The 18,032-nt window shown below is 29.9% G+C and overlaps 1 protein-coding gene across 6 annotated transcripts in view; it reads left to right on the forward strand.

Moving 5' to 3' along the window:
- Positions 1 to 18,032, forward strand: part of LOC107455837 (uncharacterized) — a 105,426-nt gene that overhangs the window by 45,545 nt on the left and 41,849 nt on the right. For all 6 annotated transcript variants that reach the window (XM_043044692.2, XM_043044697.1, XM_071187658.1 and 3 more), the window contains 4 exons: positions 4,317 to 4,964; positions 8,063 to 8,163; positions 10,785 to 10,985; positions 15,577 to 15,775. In XM_043044692.2, the coding sequence (XP_042900626.1) occupies positions 4,317 to 4,964; positions 8,063 to 8,163; positions 10,785 to 10,985; positions 15,577 to 15,775 (1,149 nt within the window). The remainder of the gene's footprint in view (positions 1 to 4,316; positions 4,965 to 8,062; positions 8,164 to 10,784; positions 10,986 to 15,576; positions 15,776 to 18,032) is intronic.

Here is an 18,032-nt window from a genome sequence, read left to right on the forward strand (position 1 = left end):
GTGCAATATTCCAGCTTTTTTTGTTCTTATTTATAAAATTTTATTTTTTCGAAGTTTAAAAATATTTTTAGATAAAGCAACAGTTACTCACAAACATGTGAAACAGGTGTGGTTAGCACTTTCCTGTGATATACATAGTGTAAGAGTTAAGGAAAAATGTGGGTGGTAAGCGGCGAGTTCATAGAAATCAATTTATCAATGTTAATTCCTTGACTTGAATGAAGTTTGGAGAAACCTATCTCACTCAACAGGGGGTCGAATTCTTATCTTACTTTTTATTGAATGAACCATAGAAGGGAGAGAAGCTTCTTTTGTTATCTATCTTAACAGAGAACATGAATAGATTTCCAAAAACTGTCTGTGCGCATGTTCCATATTATTTAAGCCGTTTGAGTAAATTATAGTTAAAGTTAGAGCATATATCATTTTTAAGTTCGTTTGGTGTTAAATTTTATCAGCATGCCGAAAAGGAAGGATTTGAGTCTTAAAGATAAATTTGAAGTGTTGCAAAACTATGATAAGCTTCCTAATGTAGTCAACGTGAAGCTTCAATGGAGACGGAGATGGGGCTCATAACTGTTTCGAAGAAATGATCAGCAAAGAAGAAAATGAAATGGACGAGAATTTTTCACGTTACGTAGCTATTGACGATAACCAGCAAACATCAGGAGAAAAATCTGATTCTGAAATTGTTATAGACATCAAAAATTGCAAAGTTATTTCCCATCAAGAAATGGAGGAATCAGACTCAGAAGATGAAATGAACTCATTAGTGCCATCTTCAATGGAAGTCAGAAAAGCACTTAATGTATTGCGGCAAGCCTTAAAACAAAGAGGAGGAATATCGAAAACTATAAAAACTTCTATAAACTCTCAAATGATGTTGAAAAGTTAATTTTAAATACTGCAACTCAAGCAACCATTGATCGGTTTTTTGCAAAACTTTTGTAAATTTAATCTTATGTTGGGTTTTACTTTATTAAAATAATTAAATTAGTTAAAATAAAGCATTAATGTGGTCATTATTTAAAATTTAAAAGTGTGTGCATTTAGAATAGATCGTAAAAAAAAATTTTTTTTTTCAAATGTTGAATCGCCTCTTAATAAAATCAGCCGCTTAATAAAATCAAAAGAGCATAAAACGAAAGTGATTTCAATAAACGGCGGGCACTGTATATCAAATAAATATAAATGTATCAAATAAATATAATAATATTAACGAATAAATTAATATAAAATTGGATATAAGAAATATTTCGAACATTCACCGAAGCGACTATGTGAATGTTGACATTCACCGGAGAATGCATATATATATATATATATATATATAAGTAAGTTCAAAATAGAGTAAAACAAACGAAAAGTATAGACGTATGTTAATGAAAAAAAAAACTGATTAAAAAAAGGATGAAATTTTTTTAAAAAACCGGAAATTAAAGATATAATCTTTTCATCAGCCCGCACGATTATATCCGCAATCTGTCAATATATAATCTGGCAATCTTGCTGCGAATATACTTTAAATCAATCTTGAAAAATTTCTCGTTCATGTAAGTACATTTGATTTTTCTACTCGCTTTAAAGATTTTGTTTAATACTGTTTTTTCCTTTTTATTTTATTTTATTTTGTTTTCTGTTTTTGAGTGTTATTTTTACTTATTGTGTTCTATTTTATTTGTTGTAATTTTTGTAAAAAAATTTTGAGTGCTCCTCACACTATTGTATTAATATATTTGGCTTTGGCTATATTGATACAATATCAGATAGCACTCTTTTTTGTGGATATAATAGTGTGGGCTGATCAAAAGATTATATCTTTTATTTTCCGGTTTTTTTAAAAAAAATTTCATCCTTTATTTTTTTTTTTTTTTTTTTTAATCAGTTTGTTGTTTGTTTTTTTTTTCATTAACATATGTCTATAATTTTCCTTTGTTTCATCTTAATTTTGAACTTATCTATTGAGTTCTGTTTACTTGCAGCTTATGCGCAATAATTGAAACTTATTGTTTTTCTTAACTTTCTTCGTGTTTTCTTGAATTTATTTATTTTGTTTTATATATAGTTGTTTGTCATTTTTTTAATTATTATTTTTCTTTCCCCCCCTCTTTTCATATGTCTATAATTTTCCTTTGTTTTTATCTTCATNTATATATATATATATATATATATATATATATAAGGTAAAGTTGAAAGACAAGGAATTTAGTCAATATGAAATATAATAAAGAAGCGAAAAGATATTTTATAAAAGTATTTAATGAAAAAAAATAAACACAGCGACATATATATTAAAGCGAAGCGTTCTATTTACGTATCTGAACGTTGCCACCTTTTTTTATATAAAAGTTAAACTTTTCTCTGCTGTAATCAAATTAAACTTATGCGAACCTTACATTCGACCCCGCTCAATGCTAAATGTAGATATTTACATTGAAGCGTAAACATTAAGGTTCTAGGACATATTTTGTCTAAGTCTTTCAGACGGGCATCGATTGCGTCGCAGATACCATTTATTCAATTAACTTTTTTCAATGTCGAATGCTAGAGGTGTTATAATTAAAATTTTTTAAACTTGCTTTCACTTGGAGAAAAATTTTTAACTCGTATTGATACTTTATTAATCTTTTAAGGATTTAAAAGTGCTTATATTTACTTTCAAGTGGTTTTATATGTGACATGTATTTTATCTGAAAATAAATCTAATTTTCACTCAATCTCGCTTAGCGGTTTTAAAAGTAATAAAATTGTGCTGTGCTTAACATTTTAAAATTAATGTTTAGGCCATCAAAATTTAGGCAAACAATTGAAAGTAATTTAAATATGATTTTAGCTACCATGTGTATATTTTAATGCCACAAATTGTACCGTGCCTATGCAAAATGAATCACGTGCCACAGGGTCTTCTATCGAAACTGATCGAAGAAATCATGAAACAATTTTGACAGGAGACAAAGAGAAGCAACATTATTATTAATATTCTTATCATGTACTTAATTATTTCAATAACTATGAGTAATCCTTAGGTCTACGTTAAGGTCATGAATTAAGTTAAATTAATAAAATCAACCAATTGAGATTCAATTTGAGTTTATTACGAGAAAAAAATCTTCTGGATTAATAATTATTACACAATAGTTGAGTTTTTACTTTGTGACGTAACTAAATTAACCGCTAATCGAGCTTAAAGCAAAAATGTATATATTTTTATCACAAATGCCATATTTTTGTCCTGAATATAAGCGAAAATCGGTTTTTAAATGTACAAAGATGTTTCCCTTTTCTTCTCAAATATACACAAAGCAAAGCTTGTTGTGAAAAAGGACCAGTTGAACATCTTTTCTTGAAACCTACATAATAAAATTAAAAAAACAAAAAAAAATCATGAAAGTTGTTTATCCGCTCGTGCCTGATGATAATCAAGGTAGGACTGTCGGTCGGAAAACAAGACATCTGGCTGAAAGGAAAAACTTAGACTGAACTGAAAATCACTCTTTTTCGAAACTAGCTCTGGGTGAACCAATTGTTGTTCATTGGTCTTACTCCCATTACGATATTCGTCCTCAGCGAATTACCATTCCTTAGGGATAGGCTCATATTCCTAAGGAAGTTTTCATCTAGAAAGGGAATTTAATTACATATCGCGATCCATCTTGTGACGAGCCTACTAAGCAAACACATAATAAAACAATAAAAGGATTTCAAGTTCAATTATAATTGCAATCAGTTTTAATTTCTGATATCTTAATTTTTTAGTCATTCACTCCTTGATCGCGAATTTTTAGGTATAACATAAGTTATGTAATTTAAAATTATTTCCCTTCAATGTTACGGTTTTTTGTTCACTTTCTTATGTACAGATACTGTATATAGTTAAGGGTAATATTTACGGAAAAGCACCGTTTTTCTGAAAAAAATGGCAATTACAATGTATGTCATTGATTAATATATTCACAATCATTGATTCTATATCAAATGAAGCAATGCTTCGAAATTGTAAAATTAAATAATGCTTCCAATTACATTTTGTAAGCATTACCTCATTTGAGGTTATGCTTAATATTACATTTTGAAAACACTGCCTTACTTGAAATTATGCTTCATACTACACAAAAAAAATAATAACAATTTGTTGGTACAAAATATAGTATTTTTATAAACTCTATTCTTTTTATAACTCGTTTGGCCTTTATGCTCTAAATATTTTTATACCCTTGCTCAATTTCTTATAATTCAATCAAAGAACTCATACATTTTCCTATTTTTAGAGTTTCATGTTTCGATAACTGACTGTGTTGCTTTCTTTTTTTTTTTAGGAATTCTTGCTCTTCATCAGAATTTTACATATCAGAAAATAATTTTTTACAAATTAAATCAGAAGGGAATATAAAAAATGTCCAGCTCAAATATGAATTTCTTTCCACTTGCTCCAACCGAACTTTTTCAGATAAATCTTTTGGCCATTTTTGTAATTCTGGTTATCCGGAAATTTTTTTCGGCTGCAATATTTCCTATTTCATTTATGTGCCTTTAGGTTATTCCATAGAATTGGAATTGAGTGTCTTAGGATTTTCTGATGGTGCCTTCTGTCTTAACAATTCACTCCAAATTTCAACAACGAGTGATCAAGTGCTATTGAATTTATGTGTCGATACTCTAAAAGAAAAAATAAATACGTACACATTACAAACAAAAAGCAATCATTTATACATCCGAGCAGACATTCTCACTGATTTAGCTCAAAAAGGTTTTTGTGCTACTTATAAAGCGCTTCCAAATGATGTTAGATTATTTAGTGATTGCCTTTTTGGGTGGACATCGGGACAAAAATTTTGTTATAAAGTTTATGATCAGAAACTAACATGGACAGAAGCTGCAAAAGCTTGCCAAGCAAGAAACGGTCATTTAGCTAGTATCACAGATAACAGCATTGCTCAACTCATCGATTCGATAATCAAATATGGGTAAGAACATTTTGATTATCTTAATTATTAAGACGAAAAATATATTTTCTTAATAATCCTCAGAACTTAATCACACTTGTTAATAATATCTCTCAATGTTAATAATAATAATTTCTAAAATCCACCAGATGAATGAATAAGGATTAATTGTATTCAGTTTTCTTCATGGTACTATAGAGGAAACTGAATACAATTAATCCTTATACATTACTGAGCAGAGCGCCATCTGTTGGATTTTAGAAATTATTATTATTAACAATGAGAAACATTATTAACAACACTGTCATTCTCTTAAGAGGACGCCATATCACGGGTATTTTGGAAATTATTATTATTAACAATGCGAAACATTATTAACAACACTGTCATTCTCTTAAGAGGGTGCCATACCACGGGAGGAAATCGTATTAAATTCTTTTAAACCTAAATTAGTAATTTCAAATTTACAATATTGAGAAAAGTAAGTTCTGGTAAACCACGAAGTTTTAAATGCAGAAAACATATTTACACATTATCAAAATACAAAAAAATTATTGCAGGATAACTTCTCCACTGCATAATCCTAAGTAATCCTGATATAATTTCTTTATATTTTTATATCTTGAAAAAAAAGCATTTAAAAACTTCATGACTAGGTTACCGAAACTCACTATTTCTATACTTTACATTTTAAATTACAGTAAATCCTCTCGGCAGTGACCACTCTCCGTTCTACAGTAAAATGGTCGATGATGGAATGGACACGATGGAAAATTCAGTGCCTTACAAAAGTAGTCGTAAATAAAGGTGACTACCACATAAAGATGGTCTTTCGGGGGAAGTTTCACTGTATTTCTGTAAGAGAAAGAAAATTTAATGTGAAAAGTTTCTCATACAAGTATAGCGTCCTCTTAAGGGCTATTCCCACTGCATGAGATTCATGCACTTCCGATAACCGTCGAGGGAGAACCTGATTGGTAAAGTAAATTCGTCTGCGAAAGCTCACCGATTTGATTATACTTCGCTCTGGTTGATTTTATTAAACCAACTGTTCATTTTGTCCTCCGCGTTGATGCTTCAAATTGTGGTTATTTTTAAATCATTGTTTTGTAGTTTTTATCAGAGCTGAAGAGTCGATTTCGACGAGAAAACTTTGCAGAAGTCGGAAAATTTTTCAACTCCGATTAGTTAAAAGTTAGGTACAGTGGGTTAAAAGAGGGAAAAAAGATTCAGATCTGATCAAAATTATATATAAATAAACAAAAATATTGCTGGAATGAATTTTATAATGATTATTTAAATTAGTACTTATCACAAACTTAAATAATCACATTTGAACGATTTTGAGCCCATGTTTAACCGAGCTATTGATAAAGCAGCAGAAAACCTTTGTAACTATTCAAAACTCGAGATTAACAAATGAATTATCTTTTAATTTAAAAATTCCAAAACCAAATTTATTTAGCTTAGTTACTAAAGTACATAAAAAAATTTATGATTGAATGTAATGTATCCTTTTTTAACAGTTTCCTAGTTCACGAAAATTCACTAATATTTTTGTCATAAGATGTTAAGATATGCTGTGCGGGTGTGCATATACGATTTTGATGTGTAGTTTTTTTTTCGGATAATGGTATGGTTCAAGTTCAATATTTTGAACAAATGCATTTTTTAAACTTTATTTATTCAACTGCTATGTTATAATACAAAATGCAATTTCAAACAAAGTTTATTATTTTAATTAATCGCACTTAAAAAAATAGCAATGTGAAATTTTAAATTAACTAATACTTAATAATAATATTAATTCTTTCCTGGGATTTGGTGGAAATTTTTACTGAATATGAGTCGGAGTCAAGCTCTCAATAAAATCTGGAATGGGAGTCGATCGTGCATTTCAATTATTGATTCCACAATTCAAGTTTTAAAAGTTAACAGTGCCATCTGCCGAAGAACTTTGCAACTAATTTTGAAATTTGGTTTGATGAAATCACTGTTAATTTTTATTCCGATTTTCTAACATCGGTCATTTCGGGGTCGAAAAAACATAGTATAAAAACAAAACTAGCACCAGAAAACTGCCGAAACTTTTTTGAAGATTTCTTATATTGCAAAATTTATACAGTCTATAATTATAAACAGCTGGATATTTATTTTTATAAGGAATAACATACATGATTGTTTCACACTGAAGTATGCTTTAATCTTAAACTAATCTCAAATAGATGAGCTTGTAAAATTTAATGAGATAATTTTTAAATTTTTCTAATTCAAAATGGTACCAAGACTCATAACTGTTTACACAGTTGTACAAATTTTATAATTAAATAAGTAATACAATACCTAAAAACATTGTTTGAGATATGACGAAGTAAATTGAAAATAGAAAATTTTCTATGAAGTTATAGGAGAGGGGGAGAGACTGTTCTCATAAATTACAATGTAATGTGTTCAATAATGGTTGCTTTTATTATACATATTTAGAATCCTTAATTATAATTGAATAATAAATGTGCTATATTAGGGGGGCTTTCCGAGCTGGGAAATAATGAAAATGCTACCAATATCTTATTAATAGTAAAGAAGAAGGAAATAAACTATGAAAACCTGCTTGATTGCCGGAAGAAACAAAGAAGTGTTGAGTTGTAGTTTATTTACGTCGCACTAGAGCTGCACAATGGGCAGCTCTAGTGCGACGAATATAATCATGACTACAATATGATTATGACTATTAGAAACACATTTCCATTCTAACTGTGTTCAGCAGTTCTTCTTACATGTAGTTTCTAAACATTGCGCAAGCTCATGAAAAGAGATCGGATGCAGTAAGAACTGGTACGAAGTTTCAACAAGCAATCAAACTGGTTTTGATATTCTCAGTTCCTCTAATAATCTGGCAGATTTCATAGTGGGTTTTTTCTTTTTCTCTAAAATATGTATTTGCAATTTAAAATATATATATTTCACTTTTAATTTCATTTTTGACTAGTTTTCAAAAGTTATATATTAAGGGTGGTGATTACGGGTTACCCTACATAAAATCTAAGTATGAGGCTTTAGTTTAAGATCAATATTTATCATTTTACTGGCGCAAAAATAAATCAACTTTTATTTTTCAGACCCTTGTTTGAAAAAAACAGAGCATTTTGGATTGGGGCCAATGACCTGAGATATGAAAATTGCTACGAATGGGCTGACGGACAAGAATTTGATTTTATATGTAAGTTATGCATATGTTTATTGTTGATGTCTCGCAATTTTTATGCCATTCGTTGTTTCCAAATCATGATAGTGTCTTACTAGCAGAATTTATGGCCTAGTGGAAAATTGCCAAGCAAGCAAAATTCAAGAGTGATATTTTCATTTACATGAAAGTTTATTAAGCAAGAAAAATAAATATTTGAGCAACAACTTCATAATCAATGGAAATTATAATCAACAAATGAACGCTGCCTATCAACTCCTCTTAATATAATTTTGAATAAACATTTATCTTGCTCCTTTTGTTTGTATAAAAGCATGCATTAAAAAACCAATCAGACAATGACAGAAAGAAATACCGTAGAAACCGCTAGATAAGCTTTAAATTAAAGAAATAATCAAAATCGAAAAAAAAGAGAAAAAACATCTCGTTTATTCAAAATAAACTTAAACCATTCTTTCTGAACCACTTTCGCCTTTCTCCCTGTTACGGAGCCATTCTCACTGCATGTGATTCACGCACTTCCGATCACCAATCGAGAATGAGAATCTGATTGGTGAAATACATTTTCCCGTGAAAAACTCACCTATCAGGTTTCCTTTTTATCTCGATGGCTATCGGAGGTACGTGAATCCCATACAGAGTGCACGGTCTAATTTAACATCTTAATATGAAGTTTTATCCTTGATGGATTGAATCCAGACTATAAACCTTGGATTAAGAAATAAAAGCTAATATGAAACACTGTTAATATTATTGAAATGCTAAAAAGTCTACTTCAGATAAGCAATTTAGATATTTTATCATAATCTAATAGAATTCTTATGAAAATAATCACTTTTTAATCCTTTTTATTTCAGTTCAAGTGGAATTTTTATTATAATTTAGGGAATTAAAATTTTTAAAATTCATTGATCATTGTAAAAGTATACAATAAAAGATGATAAATAAAATAAGTTTGTATTATTTGGAATTTTGTGACTCTTTTGATTCGCACAACAAATATCCAGAAAACAAAAATAACAACAAGATATTTTAAAACTTTCCTGGTTAAATTTCTCCCATCAGAAGATTACAAAACAACAAGAGATCCTCTAATTCCTACCTATAGAAGTGGATTGCTCCTTATATGTTACAAGTGGGGAAGGGTACGGAATCTATGTCAGCATTTTACCTGAAACAGTAACGGAAGACAGAAATAAAACAGACAGAATCGTATATAAAGCATTACTTTTCTTGAAACAAAATGCATTTAAAAGAATTTAGACATTTCGAGTTTGACACACTTTGAATTATTTTTAATATTATTATATATATTTCCTTTAATTTTGAGTAGTTGGAAAATATTTTAAAATTTCCCGAAGTTGGGTAGGAGTTTTACGCAATTAATATTAGAAAAAAATGTCAGTATAGGAAATACTGGGCAATTGAACTTGTTCAGTGTAAGGAACACCAGACAAGTATATACAGGGAATTACTTTAAAGTCATCAATGTTGGAAATACCAGGCAATAAAATTTTGCCTTAAATATCAGTGATGGGAAAATGATGCATTTCGAAGCTTTGAAGACCAGCAAAGGAAAAAAAAACAATGATCCACTCCCCATAAGGAAGTTTGAAATTATAAAGGAGCAGCATTGCACGCTCGTTATTTTGTAATCTTGCCACCCGTACATTTATTTTGAAGAGACTTTAGAAATTAAAGTATCTCTTTTGTATAAGATGTTGAGACTCTATTTACTGTCAGCTTTAACTAATTAGCTCATTTAAAGTCAACCTCAATAGAACTGTTAAGATTAAGTAAAAATACATGAAATTCCGGTCATTTGATCTCTGGTGTAAGCTTCAATTTCTGATAAATAAAATTCTACTCATATTTGTTCATTTTCTTCCATTTTGAACCATCGCCTTAAATAAAAATGGAGCAAAGTTGCATTGTAGGAAAACCGACCAGGTGGCCGAATGGTTAGCGTGCCTGACTGCGGAGCCGATGGTTGCGGGTTCGAATCCAGCTCAGGGCATGGATGTTTTTTTTCTCTCTCTCTCTGTCCTATGTCCTTTCTCCTTTTTGTGTGTGATTGTGTGAATGTGACCCGCCCTATAAACGGGTTTGTGGTTGTGTGACGTGGGAGACGCTGCTCCACCGCCGTGGCTTCGCCACAGGTGTCCACTGGGTAACGAGAAGAGAGTAGCAGTCCTGGCATATGAGGCCAATGGGACAATATATCCCAAGTGCCCGCCATTTAAAAAAAAAAAAAAAAAAAAAAAAAAAAAAAAAAAAAAAAAACATTGTAAGAAAAATTCAGTTTTTCAACAAAAAAAAGTATTGAACGTTACCATTTTTTTAATTATTTAAAAAATAGTACTCATCATGTATTGTTTGTTATAAAAAAAATCTATCTAAAGTTCCGATTATTTGTGTCTATTATTATTATTATTATCCAAATGTTTAAAAAACCATTTAAGCATTTGAAAGGCTTATCGGTTTTAAGTGATAGCAATCTTTTTCAGCAATATAGCTAGATTATACTTTAGGTTTCAGGTGCTGTAGCTTTTTCTATTAGATTTGTACTTCACATAACTGTTCTACAATGACATTATCTGGATGTTGCATTAACATTATTTAATAATTGTTTTTAGATTGGTTTCCTGGGTGGGAAAAATACGGATGGTATGGTTTGCAACCGAGTGATGATGGGTTATCTCATCAGAATTGTGTTGAACTTCGAAATCTTTTTAAATATCCAAGTAAAGGAGAAGGAAGGACTGAACGCTTTTATTGGAATGATAGAGATTGCTTAGTGGAAAATCCTTTTATTTGCCAACGATTAAAACCGGGAGGTAATAGCTTTTTTAATAAATGTAATTAATAATTCTTAATATATGTTTCGCTGATATTCAACAATTTTAAGATGCATTTGAAATATCCCTAAAAATATTATTTCTAAACCTCTTGGAAGACAATTTTTACGCTATAAAACTAGTATAATCTAGATTCATAAGGGAAGGAGCTAGATTTATTTTGTTCAAATGAGCATTAACAAGCAGTCCATAAAGAATTGGCAGCTCTAGCGGCATTAAGACATTTCCCGTCATGAATTGCGATTTGTCCTACCTTCAATTACAGTTTTTGTATCACCTTGAAGTTTATGTTGAGGAACTAATTTTTGTTTTGTTTAACACTTTACATCTATGTCTTTAAAGACTGTTGGCACTTTTGAGTAAAATAATTCATGTTTTTTTGTTATTATTATTCACATGTCTGTAGTTTACCTAATAACTGCTTACTTCCTCCGTTTTTACCAAGCATTTTATAGTTAGGCTAACCACATATCCAGAATTATCTCGGACAAACTTAGTTTTTCAGTGGTGTGCGAGGTAATGTCCTGGAGTGCAAAAATGTCTAGGGTTTAAAAATTTAATGTTTGGCGAGGATTTATTGATTAGTTTTATATATTCAGCAACACTTTTTTTAAGCCCTAGATAAATAAAGTTACATAAGTGTTAACTAATCATTCGTCACAAAGACTATGAATTAAAAACATGCTTCCTTCTTTTACGTCAAACAAAAAATTTTGCTTAAAAGAAATTGTTAAATATTTATTATAATATAAATCAATAATAAAATTTAACATCTTTAAAGGAATCAAAGTTTTAAATCTCTAATTCCCAAAACTGACAAAAGTTTATAAGATGAATGTTAAGACTATCAGACGAATATTAAATATTCAAATACATCTTTCAGCTGACCTTCAAATTAGCGTTGTCATACATTGAAGAAATAGTGGCTACCAGTCTCGTCACACTTTTTTTCTTTATCATTTGAGAAACGCTGAGTGCGCAAAAAATCAAACTCCTTAATAACTTTTTATTTAATCGGATATCCACGTACTAGGACTTATTTTAAGTGGTGCGTAGTCCTAACCTTAAATATGCTAATTCATTGGTGCAGATGATGTTTTAAGTTACGAAATGAGACTTAAAAACGTACTTTTTTCTGAATAAACATTCCTTTTTATTATCAACGGATTAAGATTTTTGATCCCCATTAGAAGCCGCCATTATCTCTGAAATTAGATCCCCATAGTGAAGGCTGTTTTTCGAAAGCTCCATCGTCGTATGAAATTACTTTTTTTTCGAATAATATACTACTTTCATAACTGCTCCCAGTTTGCAACAGTTACTCATGATTGTTAGGTCAAGTTTAGCCTATCTTTAGTCCAGGACTAAAGAGAGAATAGAAGGGCTGGTTCACTCTCCTTTGAAGAAAATCTCGCCGATCCACACGTAAGATTTTCGCATGTGACGTCACGGTGGTGCAAAGCTTGAACTTTTACTTCAAGAACGGAGCGTTGGGACTAACCAACTTTGAATAATATTGGAGCATTCCTCTTTGAGACGTATTGCAAGACATTCGTTGTTTTCCATAATGATTTTCTTCGGTTTTTTAAAGTGAATTACAAAAATTCAAAATTATTAACGAAATGCCAGTTTGTGCGATTACAACTCGCAAAGCTTCTGATAGAAACACAAAAGAAAAATATGTAATTTTCCATGTGTTCCCTAAAGTAAATGAACAACTATGTAAAAAATGGCTTCAACGTTGCAAATGAAATGATCCAGTTAATATAAAATATGCACGAATATGCAGTAAGCATTTCTTGGAAGAAGGTTATGAAGATATGAGAAATCGTTTGCTTGGATTGCCGATTGGAATGATTTTAAAACCTTTTGCAATACCGAGAATAAATTTGCCTTTTTCTTCTTTACAAACAATTTCTTCTTGTCAAGAAAGATTGAATAAACGCAAAGTGTTGGTTCGTGCATTGGACAAATTAAAAACTCTAAGCCCAAAGAAAAGCAATTTAAATACTATGAATAAAATTTTTTTAAGTACAACAAATTGTGACAAATGCTTTAAATTAGAAATAGAAATTAAAGTACTCAAAAAGAGAATTGAAACCTTATAAAAGGATTTAAAAAATAAAAATAATGAAGAAATGAAGTTTTTAAAAAAACATATCAATTCAGGGTATGAAACGGTGGAACGCATCCAGAAAAAAAAATTCTGAAACGGAAATTATGAGCAAAGAAGGGAATTGTTGAAATAGGAACAAGCTTTTAAGAAAATGCATAATTTGAAAACAGTGTAAAAAAAAAAGTTTTTACAAGAGGTCAAATACAATCTTTTATCAAGGGTACTTCAAATGTCAGGTGGACAACTGAGGACATTTCACAACGTATTATTATACGTTCTCTTTCCTCAAAAGCATATGATTTTTGGAAATTTAAAATTGACCTACCTCTACCAAGTGCTAGTACGTTAAAGCGATGGTGCGCAAAATCATCTTGTGCTCCAGACTTTAAATTTGATTAAAAATTGTGCCGAAAGTTTATGTAGATTAAAAAAAATATGTGTGTAAAAAAATGAAATATATAAGTATCGATATATACTTAAATTTGCTTTAAAAATAAAAGTTAAAACTGAAAATTTAAAAAAAAAAGTATTTATAGCGTCTTTTACGGCAATTAGTAAAATTTTTTTATTAGTTTAAAATGGTATTTATTTTAATATTATGGTCAAAAAACTTTTTAAATAAGCTTTTGAGCTGAAATAGTGTGTTTTTAGTGTAAAGTTTAAAGGCTAACATCAAGAAAAAAATCTAACTTATTTTTACAGAGAAAATGATGCAAAATTTTCATAATATCTTCGCTTGCGATCTGATCTCCGAAATCTGTTTGCGGTGTTACGTCATGAGGAGAGAAATCGTAGTTTCAGCTCTAACTAGCCATTCTCTTTTCTTTAACCTTGTCTTTAGCCAGCGCTTTATTCTTATTCTGAAAATGGTACAACTCGTCAATATATAGAAAAGTCACAGTTTAGAGAAAATGAAAAGTGTTTGTGGTCTAATTTTTTATATTTAAAAACATATTCCAATACCGCATTTTCTTGGTTCACGAAAATAAGCAAAAACTACGAATAAGGCAATTATGATCATTTTTGTCTATGGAAAAATGTCACCAAATTGGTGATTTTTAAAAAAGTTTAATCACTTTAAAAATATTTAAATTTTTTGTCCCTTCTTTACGTCCAGATAATTTTTTACATCAGGATGGCATATACAGATAAAAATTATGAATTTAAATTTGCTTCTAGTGTAAGGCACTTAAACTGTGGTTCTTTTTATTTTCCTTGATGAACGAGCTTCGTAAAACCACGTTAGGACAGGAGAGCTGCCGAAAGCTTGGACCTGTTAATGTTAATTTCTCTTTTTGCGTAACTTGTAACATTTCGGAAACTAATAAAATAAGTCAAAAAATTTGGCAGAGAGTTAAACCTTGTTTAGCTAATGATCGTAACATATAAAAAAAAATTTTTTTTAATTATTTATTACTGTTTTCGAATAGTGAGAATTTTTTAATGAAAAATTATACATATTTTCCCACCAATTCAATTTATGTAACTTTAAATGATAAAATCTAAAATTTGAAGGGAATTGGCCAAATAAGTCTTGAGAAAGAACTTCAAATAACGATTTCTTTGACATGGCGAAATACACAAAATTTGAAACTAATATAAAGGGGTCTAAACTTTCGACGTCTTTCTTGCCTAAACTATTTAAATCTGTTTTTTTTTTTTTTCATATTGCAATTATCTACACTCCTACTCCATATTATAAAGGTCAAGAATTCGAATTTGTAGAAAAAGTTTATGTTTATATGTTATGTCAAAGAAAGTGCATTTTTGTGGCTGATCATGTAACTTAAAAAGTAGCTTCTGTACAAATTAATTAGCATATTTAAGCTTAAGTCCTCAACCCATTAAGATTGAGTCTTAATACTTGAAAATTAGATCATTACGTCAAAAGTTATTAATGTAATTTTTGTGCTTTGTGCATTGTAAAACACGAAATTAACATAACTCGAAACTTGGTTGTCTGAAATTTTGAAAAAGTAACTACGGAAGAGAAACAATTTCGAAGTAGTTTCAAATAATAGTTGAGACTGTACTTGAAAATATTTTTTTTAACTATGTGTAACTAGATAATCTGTAAAACTATGGTATTTTGACTGTGATTCCAGCAAATTTGGTTTGTGGAGAATTATAGACTTTCACTATCTGCTAAATGTTAAAAGTTAAAGATGCTAAAACTTTCTAGTTATGAATTTTGTGATGTAATGAAAGCCAATCAACTATTTGTGAAGCAATCGTGTCTGAGTAAATATAGTTTAATGTTACAATTCAAGCATTTAAGTAAATTCAAAAATATATCCTGGATTAAACACACAAAAAAGTAAGCTGATTAATGGAAATTATTTAACGTGTAAAAAATAGCATTCTTCTGAAATTATCTAAGTTGATAAGTTCCAACAATTAAAAAGTAATAATTTCAGAATTGTAAAAAGTTTTTAATTTATTCTTTTATTTTAGTTAAATTGGAGACTGTATCTTTACCTGAATGCAACAAAACAATCAATCTTACCTGGGAACACCCACGTGATATTCTAACATCTCCTTCTTTTCCTCATAATTATCCTAATAATATTGAATGCCATTATTATGTATCAGCACCCGTTGGACAAAGGATTACTCTTTCTTTTTCTGATTTTGTCTTAGAAAAAAGTGAAAGGTAAGATTTTATTAAAAGTGCGTTCTTCACATAAAGTATTAACCAAAAAAATTTTTTTCAAAAAAAAAAAATACATTTTTTCAGAACATCTTTAAAGTAGTCTCCATGATCACCTTTCCACCAACTCTTCCCTTAAAAGGGACTCCATGACAGACCGACCAACTGTTCCCTTAATCTAACCCTTTAACTCTCGTTCACTCTCCTGCACTTTTTTCAAAAAGATTATATTTATTTCAATTTTGAAACTTATTTTAGCAAAACAAGACATTTGTATTCATTAAAAATATGAATGTTAATACTTTGTTTTGAAGTGATGCATTTTTTAAAAGTTTGTTAATCAAACTAAAAATCATCAATTCTGCTTAACCATTAATTCTCAATCTTTTTTTTTCAAAAAAGCACTTTTTACATTATTTCAAAGAGTTGTGTAACATACGTTCACTAGGTATTCACTGAAACACATATACGTTTGATCATAATACAGCATACAGGTAGCATTTTTTCTCTACTGAATGAACTCTTTTCCTATAATTTCCAGAACATGAACATACCGAGTGCCCTATATATACAGTGGTGGCCAAAAGTGTGGACACTTTTTGAAAGTTTCATGTTTTTCAACTTTGTGTTCCTGTAGAATATATTAATTTTCACTTAAATACAAAAGTTTATATGTCAAATTGAAGGTAATTTAATGTGAAATTTAATAACAGGAACAGAATTAAAATATCTGTATTACAAAAAAAGTTATGTCTATTTTAGTAGAACAAACAAACATAAATCGTTTTGAATAAAGACGTGTCTTGTAATAAAAGCGTACTAGCCAATCACAAACACTGTTCTTAGGACCAATCAAATGTCTGTAACTACAGTTTAGGTTATTTGGATGGCAAAAGAGTTATCGTTGTGGAAATATTTTGCGGAATGATGCATACTAGTACAATTAAATACATTTAATAGAGTTTTTTAATTTCAAAGTCCTTTCCTTTAATTAAACTAATTTTAAACAATGTCATCAACAAGAAGAACTAATTGGACATCTACAAAAAGAAGCCGAATTGTCATATTGAGAGAAAATGGCATCTCTTATGCTGAAATTGCAAGGCAAGTTAGTGGTTCAGTGACTTGTTCTGGTGTACGAAAGTTCTGTTTACGTAATGAAAAAACGAAATCAGTAGAAAATGAAGCCAAATCAGGCCGAAAAAAATGCACAAGTGCTACCGCCGATAGAAAAATTAAACGGCTATGCCTTCAAGATAGAAAAACTTCATCAGATACCATTAGATGTGAAATGAATGCAGCGGGTATTACAGTAAGTTCAAGAACAATAAGAAGAGGGTTATCAGGATTTGGACTACAAGCTACAATTCCAAGGAAAAACCATATTTAAATCAAAAGCAAAGCGAAAAACGAGTTAAGTGGGCAAAAGAACACATTAAATGGTCAGAAAATCAATGGAAGCAAGTAATCTGGAGCGATGAGAGTAAAATATCGTTCTTTGGTAGTTGAAGCACTTCATCCTGATTGCATTGAAGCAACTACAAAAAACCCAGCAAATGTTATGATTTGGGCATGTATGTCTGCAGAAGGTGTGGACCGAATTCAAGTGATTCTTGGCATCCTGTATGCCAAAAAATACATCGAAACTGTCCGGAAACCAAAATTGATACCTTCCATCCGGGATCTCTTCACCAACAACGCACCATTTATTTTTCAGCAAGATTCAGCTCCATGCCACACAGCAAAAGTATGCAAAGCATGGTTTCAAAGTAAAGGTATAGATATATTACCATGGCGAAGAAAAAGTCCTGATCTCAATCCAATTAAAAATTTGTGGCGACGTTTGAAAATTCTTGCACGAAAAAAACGTCCATCCAATAAAAGACAACTTATTGAAGCTATAATTGATTCTTGGCACCATGTGATAACGAAAGATGAACTTCAAACAGTCGTTCATTCAATGAAAAGAAGCTGGGAAGCTGTCTTAAAAAATAAGGGTTATCCTACTAAGTATTGATTGTGTAAGTATCACTTTAAAAAAATGCAAATCTAAGATAGATCTTACTATTAGTTGCACAACTTTTTTTGTAATACAGATATTGTAATACTGTATTCATTATTAAATTCTACAATAAATTACCTTCAATTTGATATATAAACCTTTGTGTTTAAGTGAAAATTAATATATTCTACAAGCACACAAAGTTGAAAAACATATACATATATATATATATATATATATANATATATATATATATAT

The sequence above is a fragment of the Parasteatoda tepidariorum genome, chromosome X1 (assembly GCF_043381705.1).
Source record: "Parasteatoda tepidariorum isolate YZ-2023 chromosome X1, CAS_Ptep_4.0, whole genome shotgun sequence".
NCBI classification, from domain to species: Eukaryota; Metazoa; Arthropoda; class Arachnida; order Araneae; family Theridiidae; genus Parasteatoda; species Parasteatoda tepidariorum.